Source organism: Anolis carolinensis, chromosome 4 (genome assembly GCF_035594765.1).
Source record: "Anolis carolinensis isolate JA03-04 chromosome 4, rAnoCar3.1.pri, whole genome shotgun sequence".
Lineage (NCBI taxonomy): Eukaryota > Metazoa > Chordata > Lepidosauria > Squamata > Dactyloidae > Anolis > Anolis carolinensis.
This window is the reverse complement of record NC_085844.1, coordinates 236,117,002-236,130,513: the sequence shown is the minus strand read 5'-3', so window position 1 is coordinate 236,130,513 and position 13,512 is coordinate 236,117,002. Positions and strand designations below refer to the sequence as shown.

The window sequence follows — 13,512 nt, the reverse complement described above, 5'->3', positions numbered from 1 at the left end:
CCTGGGGGAATCCTTTATTGGGAGGAAAGCTTTCTTCCCTTTGCTGTATGTATTGTGTAGGTGTCCCAAAAAATAAGGCATGCGCACATAAAAAGCTGATAACGTAATTTTTTTCCCCTCCAAGTTAACTGATTGGAATTAATAATGGAAGTCAGACTAAGTTCTGAACAAAGAAAATTCATTTTAAAATGCTAGTGGAAGTGTGAAAACGTAGTTGAAGTGCAAAGACAGTTTACAAGGGAGTTTCCAAGAGATCATCAATGTGATTTACAGTAGAGTCTCACTTATCCAAGCTAAATGGGTCGGCAGAACCTTGGATAAGTGAATACAGTGTTCCCTCACTACTTCACGGTTCACTTTTTGCAGATTCACTCTTTTGCGGTTTTTCAATAAACTCTAAAATACTATTATAAATCATAAAAATTACAATTCACAGCCTAAGGAAGGGAGGAAGGAGAAGCCAGAGGGAGAGAAAGGGAGCCCAAGTGGCAACGAGAGGAGAAGGAGGTGATTTATCAACACAAGATTGGTTGATAAAGACTTAAAATAGTGTATAATTACTAAAATAATGTATAAATATTAAAATAAATATAGCTTCCCTACTTCGCGGATTTTCACTTATTGCGGGTGGTCCTGGAACCTAACCCCAGCAATAAGTGAGGGAACACTGTATCTTGGATAATAAGGAGGGATTAAGGAAAAGCCTATTAAACATCAAATTAGGTTATGATTTTACAAATTAAGCACCAAAACATCATGTTATACAACAAATTTGACAGAAAAAGTAGTTCAATACATGGTAATGCTATGTAGTAATTGCTGTATTTATGAATTTAGTACCAAAATATCATGATGTATTGAAAACATTGTCTACAAAAATGCGTTGGATAATCCGGAACATTGGATAAGTGAGACTCTCTCTCTCTCTCTCTATATATATATATATAGTATTAGTATATATATATACAGTATTAGTATGGAACCCCGGTGGCGAGGTGTGTTAAAGCACTGAGCTGGAGACCGAAAGGTCCCAGGTTCAAACCTGGGAGTGGCGTGAGCGGCCGCTGTTAGTTCCACCTCCTGCCAACCTAGCAGTTCGAAAACATGCCAATGTGAGTACATCAATAGGTACCGCTCCGGCGGGAAGATAACGGCTCTCCATGCAGTCGTGCCGGCCACATGACCTTGGAGGTGTCTACGGACAACGTGGCTCTTCGGCTGAGAAATGGAGATGAGCACCAACTCTTAGAGTCAGACACGACTAGACTTAATGTCAGGGGAAATCTTTACCTTTACTATTCACTGTCATTACTTGTAGCAATAGCTGATATAGTGGAAGCAACCAAGTTGGACCACCCATAACTGGCAGGGAAAGCCTTAGACATTTTGAAGGCCCTCATGAAGGATACTAGATTTGGTGGCAGTGGTTGACAGGGGCGGAGCTGTAGGCTATTTGCTTCAACATGTGGGTTTTTGTGTGTGTGTGTGTGTGTGTCAGGAGCGACTTGAGAAACTGCAAGTCGCTTCTGGTGTGAAAGAATTGGCTGTCTTGCAAGGACGTTGCCCAGGGGACGCCTGGATGTTTTTGATGTTTTTACCATCCTTGTGGGAGGCTTCTCTCATGTCCCTGCATGGAGCTGGAGCTGATAGAGGGAGCTCATCCGCACTTTCCCCGGGTGGGATTCGAACCTGGCAGCTTTCAGGTCAGCAACCCAACCTTCAAGTCACTTAGTCCACTACGCCATCTGGGGGCTCCTGTGGCAGGAGGCAGGTTTCTAATGGGGGATTAGGCCTTTACCTACATCAGTGATGGGCAACCTTTTGCACTTGGTGTGTCAAAATTCATCAAAAAACCTAGCATGACTTGTATAGTTTAAATAACAAAAATGTATAACTGTAATATATAACTGTATTTAATAAATTAAAAAACTATTTACTACCATTATTTCCATGTACAACAATCTATGGTACCTCCTGCAGTTTCCATGCGGATTTCTCTCTATTCTAGTTTCAATGTAGTCATGAATAATGAAGAATATAATCTATATATATAAAAGGGTAAAGGTAAAACAACTAAACGCCCCACAACCTCAAAAATTGACAGCACAACCTCTCATCCACGCCTCTACATTCATACAACAACAAGAAAAGAAAAAGTAAGTCCTAGCCACAGCAACGCGTGGCCAGGCACAGCTAGTAATAATAATATAATGGTAATAATATGATAATATACTACAATAATAATAGAATGATATAATCTATATATATAAAAGGGTAATGAAATTTCAGCCTAGGACAAAACAACAAAACTACACATCCCAGAAACACTAAACTTGGCAGCACAACCCCTCATCCATGCCTCTACGTTCATACAACAAAAAGAAAAGAAAAATAAACTCCTAATTAGAGGGAGAGGAATAATTGTTTTTATCTAATTGCTGCCAGTTAAAAGGCTAAGCTCCGCCCACTTGGTCTCCTAGCAACCCACTCAGTCCAGGGGACAGGCAGAGTTAGGCCTCACTTAGGCCTCTTCCCTACTGCCTATAAAATACAGATTATCCGATTTTAATTGGATTATATGGCAGTGTAGACTCAAGGCCCTTCCACATTTATAATGGACTTAATGTCAGGGGAAAACCTTTACCCTTTACCTTAACTACCACCAATTCCTCAATGCTTTATTTCCCATACCACCATACTTCGCCACAGCAACGTGTGGCCGGGCACAGCTAGTCTATCTATCTATCTATCTATCTATCTATCTATCTATCTATCTATCTATCTATCTAGTATTAGTATGTTACTGGGGGGAGGGGCCTCCAAGTGACAGATAAAACATTATCCTGTGGTGTTCCCTTATGTTGATCATAGTGAAATATACTTTGGGACAAATGCCTGCCTCTTCGCCTGAGAGGCCTTTTTCTCCACGCTTTTCCAGAGACCTGTCTTTTGGAAGAAACGTTGCTGCCTTCCCCTGGCATTTTTGTGTCACTGTGCTACTACTATTACTTCAGGAGGAAGAAGAAGTAGTCGTAGTGCTGCCCCTTCCTCCTGAGGCTGGGCGGGGCCCACAGAGGCCTTCCTCCTCCTCCTCCTCCTCCTGCTTCAATCTCCTCCCTTCTCTCCTCCCCTTCCCCTTCCCTCCCCACCAATGTCTCTTTCAAAATGGCTGGTAAGTGGCTTTTCATTCTCTCGGCTGCTTCCTTCGCGGAGAATGGCTTCTTGCCTCGCTTTCGCCCTGGGCGAGCTTGTCACGCTTTCCTTCCCGCACCCGGCACTGGCTTCCCTTTTATTTCTGTTCCTGAGCGCACCGCTCTCGTTATGTCTGCCTTGATAAGATATGGAAATGAATGAGGGTGTTTTAAATGTGACGTAAACTTTGCGTGCTGGCTTTCTTTATTTGCTGTGGTTGATGCTTATTTTTTTTAAAAAAACAAATCTGCCTCCTCTCTCTGGAAAAAAAAAGCGCCTTGGGAAAGGGAGAAGAACAACAAAAAACCCCACCAACCCCGTTGTCTTTTCTCCTCTCTCTTTTTCTCTCCATCTTTCTCTCTCTCTCTTTTGTTTCTGTTTGTAGGGATCCCTTTGTATTTTGTGGATTTGCAGGATGACTTAGATGATTGTGAGTAACTGTTTCCAATTTCATTTATTTTCATTTTAAAGCAAATACATATGGTAATAGCAGGGAAATGGCTGGTGGCGGTGGCTTTCCATTTTTCAAGCCCCTCGCCTTCCTCTTCACCTACAAGGCAGAGGGTGGCAAAGATGGTGATCCCCGCCCCTTCTCTCCAGACTTAAGGCAAATTGTTATTTTTAGCACGATGCGTATTTGATAAGTAGAGGCTTTGGGTTCGGTTGTGGCTTGTTGATCTCTCATGGCTTGATTTCTGTGGCCTTGAATCCACTACGCCTTTTCCTGTCAATGGCACTTACTTCCAATGAGTAGGCACTGGAGTAGATCTGACAGGTCTGACTGTCACGCCCGCTTTGCCATGCTGTTCTAATGCATTAGGATGGATGCAGGTGTGTGTACATTTCATGCTTAAGGATTAATCTTCCCCACTTATTTAAGACACAGAGCAATTGTGTTAATAAATATTTTTTTCCCCATGTCAGGAGTGACTTGAGAAACTGCAAGTTGCTTCTGGTGTGAGAGAATTGACCATCTGCAAGAACTTTGTCCAGAGGACGTGCAGATTTTCAATCCTTGTGAGAGGCTTCTCTCATGTCCCTGCATAGAGCGGGAGCTGATAAGCAGTGGTTCTCAACCTGGGGTCCCCAGATGTTTTTGACCTACAACTCCCAGAAATCCTAGCCAGTTTACTAGCTGTTAGGATTTCTGGGAGTTGAAATAATAATAATCATCATCATCATCCGAAAATACATCACACAGTCCTAGACACTTGGGAAGTGTTTGACTTGTGATTTTGTGATACGAAATCCAGCATATCTATCTTGTTTGCTGTGTCATACAATACAGTAGAGTCTCGCTTATCCAACACATTTTTATAGTCAATGTTTTCAATACATCATGATATTTTGGTGCTAAATTTGTAAATACAGCCGATCCACAGCTGTTTCTCTAGACAGCAAGGATTGAACTTTTTATGGATTTAATTTCTGACAATGTTGCTACTGTAAGTTTATTTTATGCAATTCTATCTTTATTTGTAGTCAATTTGTTAGTAGCCAATGTTTTTGTAGTCAGTGTTTTCAATATATTACGATGTTTTGGTGTTAAATTCATAAATACAGTAATTACTACATAACATTACCGAGTACTGAACTGCTTTTTCTGTTGATTTGTTGTAAAACATGATGTTTTTGGTACTTAATTTGTAAAATCATAATGTAATTTGACATTTAATAGGCTTTTCCTTAATCCCTCATTATCCAACATTTTCGCTTTTCCAACGTTCTGCAGGCCCATTTATGTTGGATAAGTGAGACTCTACTGTACATATAAAAACAGCAACTTCAACCAGATAAAACACATTAAAAGCAAATAATACAATATAATAACAGTAAAAAACAATTTAAAACATAGGATAATGACACAAAAGGACCACCATTTAGGAAAAATGGAATAAAATGGTCCAAAAACATCTGGGGGCCCTAGGTTGAGAACCACTGTGATAGAGGGAGCTCATCTGCACGCTCCCCAGTTTGGATTCGAACCCACAACCTTCACGTAGGCAACCCAACTTTCAAGTCATCAGTCCTGCCCGCACAAGGATTTAACCCACCTTGCCACTGGGGAATAATGATAGCTTTTTTGTATCCTGTCTCCATCTCCATGAAGGGACTCAGGTCAGCTCACAAAAGCACTCAATAGTGCAACAATATACAAGGCACAGGGTGCAGCATATGACATAAAACAGTACATAACTATAAAAACAATAATACAGAAAATTATAACAACCACTACCAACACCCATAACATAAACTACAATTACTCAATTTTAAAAATGCAGAACACCTGTAGATAAAAATAGCTGCCATCAATTCACAAACTAAAGTACCAGAGTGTCAACCTCATACAGGTCCATTACAACCTACTTGAGGTCAAAGGCCTGTTTAAAATCCATGCTTTATGTTGGATCGGAAGGATTGGAGGGTGGGGGCTAACCTAATCTCTCTTGGGAGGGTGTTCCAGAGCCAGGGAGCCACCACCGAGAAGGCCCTCTCTCTTGTCCCGACCAACCATGCTTGAGATAGTGGTGGGACCAAGAGAAGGGCCTCCCACTGCAGATCTCAAAGCCCACACCGGTTCATAGAAAGAGATGCGGTTTCGAAGATAGATTGGACCTGAAGCATATATATATATTGTCATTGGAAGGAACTGCTTTTGGATTGCATAAATTTGCACTTAGGTTTGCATTCATCTTGTTCTAAAACCCGTTATTGGTTTTGTTCATCGTTATTTCTTATGTGCCTTCAAGTCATTTCTGACTTACGGTGACCCATTTCTGATTTATGGTAATTTATGGTAAACCTATTACGGAGTATTCTTAGTAGAGATGTCCAGGGTGGGAAGACCATAAAAATATTCTGTCATCATATGAGAGATTGAGTTGCTGTGAGATTTACGGGCTGTATGGCCATATTCCAGAAATATTCTCTCCTGACGTTTCACCCACATCTATGACAGGCATCCTCCGAGATTGTGAGGTCTGTTGGAAACTAGGCAAGTGGGATATAGATACACATACACACACATACACACACACACACACACACACACGTATGTGTGTATATATATATATATATATATATATATATATATATATATATATGGACATATATATATAGAGTAGAATTTGTTCAGGGTGGGTTTACCCTCTCCTTCTGAGGCTGAGAGAGAGTGGATTGCTAAGCCTATCCAGAAGGATTCAATGGCTGAGCGGGGATTTGAATTCTCCTACTTAACCGACTCACTACATGCTGCCTCTTAGATGGTTTAATGCATATTTACAATAATTTGGGCAAAGTCTAGTCCTGCGTTTGCATGGACACTTGTTACCAAGGTGGGTGTGTAGGGCTGATCTTGTGCCTAGAGATTTGAATATATGGCACCCTTGTCCTGATTATCATTTGTTCTTTCCTTCAGAAATTACTAGTAAGGCAGTCCCTGAGTTACAAACATATGACTTACAAATGACTCACAGTTAAAAATGGGGGTGAGGAAACAGGAAGTGAGAGAAATCTATCCCTTGGAAGGGAAATTCACTCCTGGAAGTGTTATCATGGGTAAAAGGTGTCTCAACTGAAGCTTTCTCACTAATACTTGTTTCCACAAGCCAAATTTTCAAAATCCAATTCTTGCAGGAACAGAAAAGTGAGGTGAAATCTTCTGAACAGGGACACAGAGAGCAAAACAAACACCACAGGGGTGTTCACCCTTCCCTATGCTCTCCAAAGCTTTTATATATAAGTTCTGTAGGTTTGTTCTTAAGTGAAATTTGTTTGTAAATTGGAACAGATACAGTACATGTTTTAAGTGTAACTCTAGCTATGCATACATATATAGATATACATATACATAGGAGCCCCCAGTGGCGTAGCAGGTTAAACCGCTGAGCTGCTGTAATTGCTGACCAAAAGGTCAGCAGTTTGAATCCAGGGAGCAGGGTGAGCTCTCGCTGTTAGCCTCAGCTTTTGCCAACCCAGCAGTTTGAAAACATGCAAATGTGAGTAGATCAATAGGTACTGCTCTGGCAGGAAGGTAATGGCGCTCCATCCAGTCATGCTGGCCACGTGACCTTGGAGGTGTCTACGGAAAACGCCATCTCTTCGACTTTGAAATGGAGATGAGCACTAACTCCCAGAGTCAGACATGGATAGACTTAATGTCAGGGGAGATATTTACTAAATATATATGTGTGTTTGTGTGGAGTAACGTGTGTGTGTGTGTATGGTTGGAGTTACACTTAAAAATGTACGTGTTCTGACTTACAAATTCAGCTTAAGAACAAACCTACAGAACCTATCTTGTTCATAACCTAAGGATTGCCTGTACTTGGTATTATTGTGGGTTTTAGGATTAATGTAAATTACTGCAGGAAGGCTTTATTACCATAACAAGGAGTATTTGAAAAGATAGAGTTTATAGTAGAAGCTGTTTTTAACTTGTATACAGTAAGTTCTCTGTTGCATAAATATGGCAGTGGTAACAAATTAGGTCATCTGCAAACCCTAGAAAACAAGATTCAAGATTCTCGAGTACACAAAGTAGGCTAGACTGTCGGTGCATGTACATATTTAGAGCCAGATTTTACATGATTTTTTGATGTCACAACTGCAAATTTGGGAAATAGTTAACATATGTATTTACTTCTTTTACATGAATTGTCAGTTGCTGCCAAAAATCTGCTGCTTTTTGGAACCAAAGGCTTTGTGTCATGGAGAGAAGTTATCTTGTGAGCAACTCTGCTGTATTTAAAAGGGAGACAATACTACAATCAAATGTCATCATAGCATAGCATATATATCCACACATGTACATATGTTATGCCAGTTAACATTGTTGTATGCAAATTCACTCCCACCACTATCAGAAGAATATGCTTCTTGTTTCATAGCAAATAAGTCAGCATGGCCTATAAATGCGTGGGACGCTAACAGGATGCTAGCCTATGTGTTGTATTTCAGCTCAGACAGCTCAGTGGTCAAGTCACTTTGTGTCAATCTGCTTTACGTGCATGTTTTGAAGATAAAACGTGTTTATTGCAGGAGGAGTGGGATGCAAATGCTATCAACAAATGAAGTTGTGAAAAATAATAAAAGCCATAATTTCCACTTGAGGAGTAGTTACTTAAGTATCTACAGTTGATTCAGTAGTCTGAACTTGTTGAAATTACATGTTGAAATGCTAATGCAAGTTATGTTTTCCCCATATTATGAAACTATCAAAAGGCAGCTTTTCTAATTATGGATTTTGTGAATTTCTGTTAAATATTTTGTAGTTCTCTTGTTGCATTATACTTCATCTCCACACCTTTGCCATGTCGGAGTTTCGGCACATCTGATAGCATTTAGATGTTCAATCTAAAAAAATAACTACACTCACAATTGTTTTCCTTGTGTTCATTTTGTGTTGGCTGTTTCTTACAGTGAATTAAAGTTGTTTTTTTTTTCGTGTCAGGAACAACTTGAGTCGCTTCTGGAGTGAGAGAATTGGCCGTCTGCAAGGACGTTGCCCAGGGGACGCCCGAATGTTTTTTGATGTTTTTACCATCCTTGTGGGAGGCTTCTCTCATGTCCCCGCATGGAGCTGGAGCTGATAGAGGGAGCTCATATAACTGGGGGTTCTTTACTTGACAGTGATATATCACCAGCTTATGAGTTGCTTTACATCGTGGGGGTATGTGGGATTTAGTTATTTGATGTTTAGTTGAATAACCAGTTAATAAATCAGCTTTATTTGAATATAAGTAAAATAATAGATTTGAAGTAAAATGCATGCTTTTTATTTTTATAAGATGTGTGCATGTGTCTTAGGTGGTATATCATCAGAAGAGGTAATATGTCAGAGGAAAAGGAATTGTCTTTCAAAATGCTGCTTTGCCATTTGCACTTTTTATAAGTATTAATACAGTATGACGTGATATCACCGGCTCCATCTGCACTGACCATTTAATGCACTTCGAAACTAGGTTCAAACTGCAGCTGCCAAACAACAAGCACCCACTAAAAAAAACCTTTGATGTACATCAGTGCTCTGTGGTTTGTATTGTTACCATCGGGCCTCAAACTGGTTCTAGGATTTCCTATGTAATCATCTGCACAGAGAAACTATTTTCCTCAAGACCAGTTTGAAACTGCATTAAATGGTCAGTATAGATGGCACCCTATCCACACTCACCAAAAGTATTCTCTCTTAGAAGTATTTCCAGGCATCTCTTGGTCCTCCAGTGTAATTCTGTGGTATGCCTCTGGGCCAAATCTTTTTTGTTGTTATCCATGGCTTCAAGCATCCACAGGCAGGAGCTTGGTGTGTTTACCCAGTGGAAAAGGTGGCCATACTGTTAATAATTTTAAGTTTCCTGCCTAATTGGGGAAATTCCTTGTTGTTTAAAAAGTTTTTAATCATTTAAACATTTCAGGCACCATGGCAGCCCTTTCACACAGGAATAAATGCTGGCACTTTTATGACATATAAGGCTGTCAGTAATAGGAATTACATATATGTGACGTCCCCTGAGTAATGCGAGTACCCATATCAAAACGTTTGCCTTGTTTCAGAATTTCTTAGATGTGTCAGCTGCCTTATCCCTTTATTGGGTGAAAATTCTTTATAACTCTATTAATTGTAATAGTGAGAAATTCTGTGTTGAACGCAACTATAAGTACAGGTTTTATAGGATAATCCTGGACACATCTAATTAAAAGCAAGTCCTGTTGAATCAGTAGAACTTATTCTTTAGAAGAAATGTATAGGTATAGAACCCAAAGTTCTCACGTACCTGAGAGTAAGTTCTATTTAACTTTGTGGGATGTAATTCCGAGTAAGCATACATAGATTTGCTTTAAAAGATGTTTCCCTTCCCTTCTTTTTACTTTTTAATGTATGGTTATTTTCCAGTCTGTAACTGCTAATTCGTATGAATTTGTAAGAAAAACATGGCTATGAAATAATTTGGGGATTCTTCTTTTTATTTATCATGGCATGACATGATATATTTAGAACAAACAAGCTGACATTTCAAGCTGCTTAAATGGGAATATGTTGACTTGAAAAGTAACATCAGTAAAAAAAAATCTTGGCTCCCCTTTGTTCTCTTGTTACGATCAAAAACATTGTTGGACTATTCTCACTTTCAGAGGGGTAGCACTAAAACACATACAACTGCTGCTTTTGTGGTCTCTGCTTGCAATCTAGACGACTGTGTAGCTTAATCTCTGACCTTTAGGTGTGAAACATAATGTGTGGACAGTAGCTGAACCATTCTGTTTACAGGCCTTTTCCATTATCTCCTTTTCCATTATATCAACATCCATTCACTTTATTGACTTGTATGGAGAAATGGGGAAGGATCTGCAGTTACAGAAATAAGTGGCTCGAGGATCTGTATGTGCTTGTACTCCAAATTTAGGAGTATTGATTTTAATCTGATAAGAAAGAATTCTCTTTTCCCTCATTCTGATGGCACTCCCACTTAAAATGGCCTAGCTGACCACTCCAAAAACAATCTGGGTTACCAGATCCTCCCTTGTCTCCCTCTATCACAGTCCACTTTTGCCTCTCCTTCTCCAATTACCATAGTTCCCTCTGCCGTCTTGAACCCTTCTATATCTTCTAATTCTAGACACTTTCTTTGCCACTGTTGCCCATCAATTGAATTTTATCTTGTTTTTCTCCTCCATCTCTTTCCCATACATAATCAGCAATTGCCAGAATTGTGTCGACCAGACCAGAGCACCATCTCAGACAAAAGTTTTCCAAATATTTTTAAATATATACTTGGTTCCCCACATGTGGAGGTTTTTCTTTTTTGTAGGTTTGATAGCTTATAAATATGTAGCTGCTGATTAATTAGCAGATCTCCTTGCCCCATTCCTTCTGCCCCTTTGTCTGTCTTTCCGTGTCTTGCCCAAAGGGCCAGTCCATGACACCATTTACTACCTTCCAACCGCAAAGACCCTTATGTTCAGTTTTGAAAGCTAGGATAAATTGTGAAAGTAGAAACCCTTCAGGAAGCAATATGAGATTAAGTGTAGAGTGCATTAAAAGGTTGAAAGAACAGGAAATGTTAAAACTTGAGAAAGGGCTGTATATGTTGGCCTTATAGACATCAGGAAGACAATTGTTCATTCTCCAGATTTTGGAAAGGAGGGTGCGTACTGGTGGGCCAAAATTGCAGAAGATAAATGTAAGTGAGCCTTATGAACTCTGTCAAATAAATCCATTCTATACTTTGTTAATCCAAAGATAACATTTTGTTACGCAAATGCATGATGTCAAATAAATATAACAAATTTATTTTACATAGGGTTGATTTGATTGAAATCCAACTGATTTAATTCACAGTTCAAATTACGGTTCTGAACTGTTTTTGGACTAATTTCCAGTTAATTAAAATGGGATTGCTTAAATTTATATCCAGATTCCTTCTTGTTCAGTTCTATTGCATATCTCCACAAATTCTCTATTAATTGATCTTTGCAACTAGGGTCACCAACTGTATGTATGTGAGGGTGGAGTGAGCTTGCTTCATGATTTAATAGTTTAAATCCTTTCTCTGAAAGAGTTTGAGGAAATTAAAACAGCTATTCACTGGCCAACACACATTTTGGTGTCTCAAATGTTAGCCCTGTATCTGGGTATGTTTGACCTGCTGATTCCAAAAATGGCACCAATTTTCCCCATCACAAGTTTTTGAGATACAGAACGTGTGTCGTTTGCTCACCCACAGAAAATGACGACAATATCTAAGAAACTGGAGCAGATGCAGTCTATCCAATGCTGTTTTCTGAACCAGAGCTCCAAATAAACCCAGGTCTAGCAGCCTTAAAAACCAAAACACCAAGACATTTTTTGTTGGGCTGTGTTATTTATTAGACTCTTAGAACATATTTGGTGATGTATGTTGGAATATCAGTTTAGAAATATAAAGAGCAATCTCAATTGTTTTCAGATTCATTTCCTCTTTTTAAAAAATCTCTATACACTGACTTTTATTATTTTCTCTTTTCAAGAGGGAATACAGTGGTAAGATAGGGTGGGAGGCAATTTCATGTACACATTTTGCTGAGTGGCCCCAGTAAGTTTTATGATCTCTTCCTAAACAGTTAACATATTCATAAATTCTACTTAGAAGTTGTAGAATTAATATTCTACATGTTTGATATAGGCTTTTTAATTATTGTTTTATGAAGATTTTGAAATGTCATTTAAATTTTTTAAAGTCCTATATAAATAAAAAGTTTTATTTTTATTTTTCAATATTGATTGATTTTTTTTTCAATCCAGATTTCACAGAACAAGTTACTGTGGGGGTAAAGAAACATCTTAAAGGAGTAGTGGCTCTTTTTTTTTCTTTCATGTAGCATGTTATTAATATGTAGAATTTTTCCCTGTCTTTATCTTGAATGACACCCTAATACTCCCATTAGGTAAGTTGCTATTTTTCTTGTTTAGCATAATGAAAGTTGAGACTAGGAGATCAGCAACTTGTTATCCGTTGAATCCATATTCCTTATACATTATCTGAGGTTTGTGATAAAAATTTCTCTTTCGAAGCTGACAAGCCAGATGTACTCCTGGATGCCTCTGAAAGATATGTCAAATGTTAATAAAGATATGAGAAGAAAGTTTTCATTTGTAAGGAGGTCATCTTTTTAATGTGAAGAAAACTATTCTCAGCTTGTTAGAAATGGAAAAGTTAATCCATTGTCATGTGAGTGTACTCCCATTTCTACAAAAAGACTTTCCCTTGCTCTCCCCTTACCTCCTAAAGCTGCTATGTACAGGTAAGTGGAAATTCATTCCACAAGCAGTTTCCATGTATGGATATAATCCAGAAAATCCACAATTTAATATGCTATCCTTGTTTGTGTTTTGAATCTACCTTTGCTATTCCCAGAAGCATGTGCTCTACAGCCCTGTAGGGCATGTTGCATGAGGGCACTTGTTCTATTTTTAGAGCCTGCATGTCCATACACATTTATGATAAAACACAATGTCAGAACAAATGCACATATGCATGCGACATATGAATGATCAAATCCCATTCAGTTTATGTTAATGATTAAAAATGCTAGTGCTGTACCTTCTTTTATTAATTGTAAGAAAGAACCCTTTCCTTTTGATTGTAATACAGGCAGTCACCAAGTTCTGAACAATATAGGTTCTTCAAGTTTGTCCTGAAGTCGAATTTGTATGTTAGTCGGAACAGATGCATTTTAAAGTCAAAGTCATATATATATATATATATATAGAGAGAGAGAGAGAGAGAGAGAGAGAGCTGTAGTTACGCTTAAAAATGTACCTGAGCACAAGGGCACAGACAG

General features: G+C 38.8%; 1 protein-coding gene across 2 annotated transcripts in view; it reads left to right on the top strand.

The window, feature by feature from the left end:
- Positions 1 to 3,081: 3,081 nt before the first annotated feature.
- Positions 3,082 to 13,512, top strand: part of LOC100556649 (serine/threonine-protein phosphatase 4 regulatory subunit 1) — a 63,843-nt gene continuing 53,412 nt past the window's right edge. Inside the window, exons 1-2 of one of the 2 annotated variants that reach the window (XM_008115230.3) lie at positions 3,142 to 3,172; positions 3,578 to 3,622. In XM_008115230.3, the coding sequence (XP_008113437.2) occupies positions 3,166 to 3,172; positions 3,578 to 3,622 (52 nt within the window). In that variant the 5' untranslated portion in view covers positions 3,142 to 3,165. Of the gene's footprint in view, positions 3,173 to 3,577; positions 3,623 to 13,512 lie in introns of both variants that reach the window. The other variant, XM_008115231.3, reaches the window with a different exon arrangement.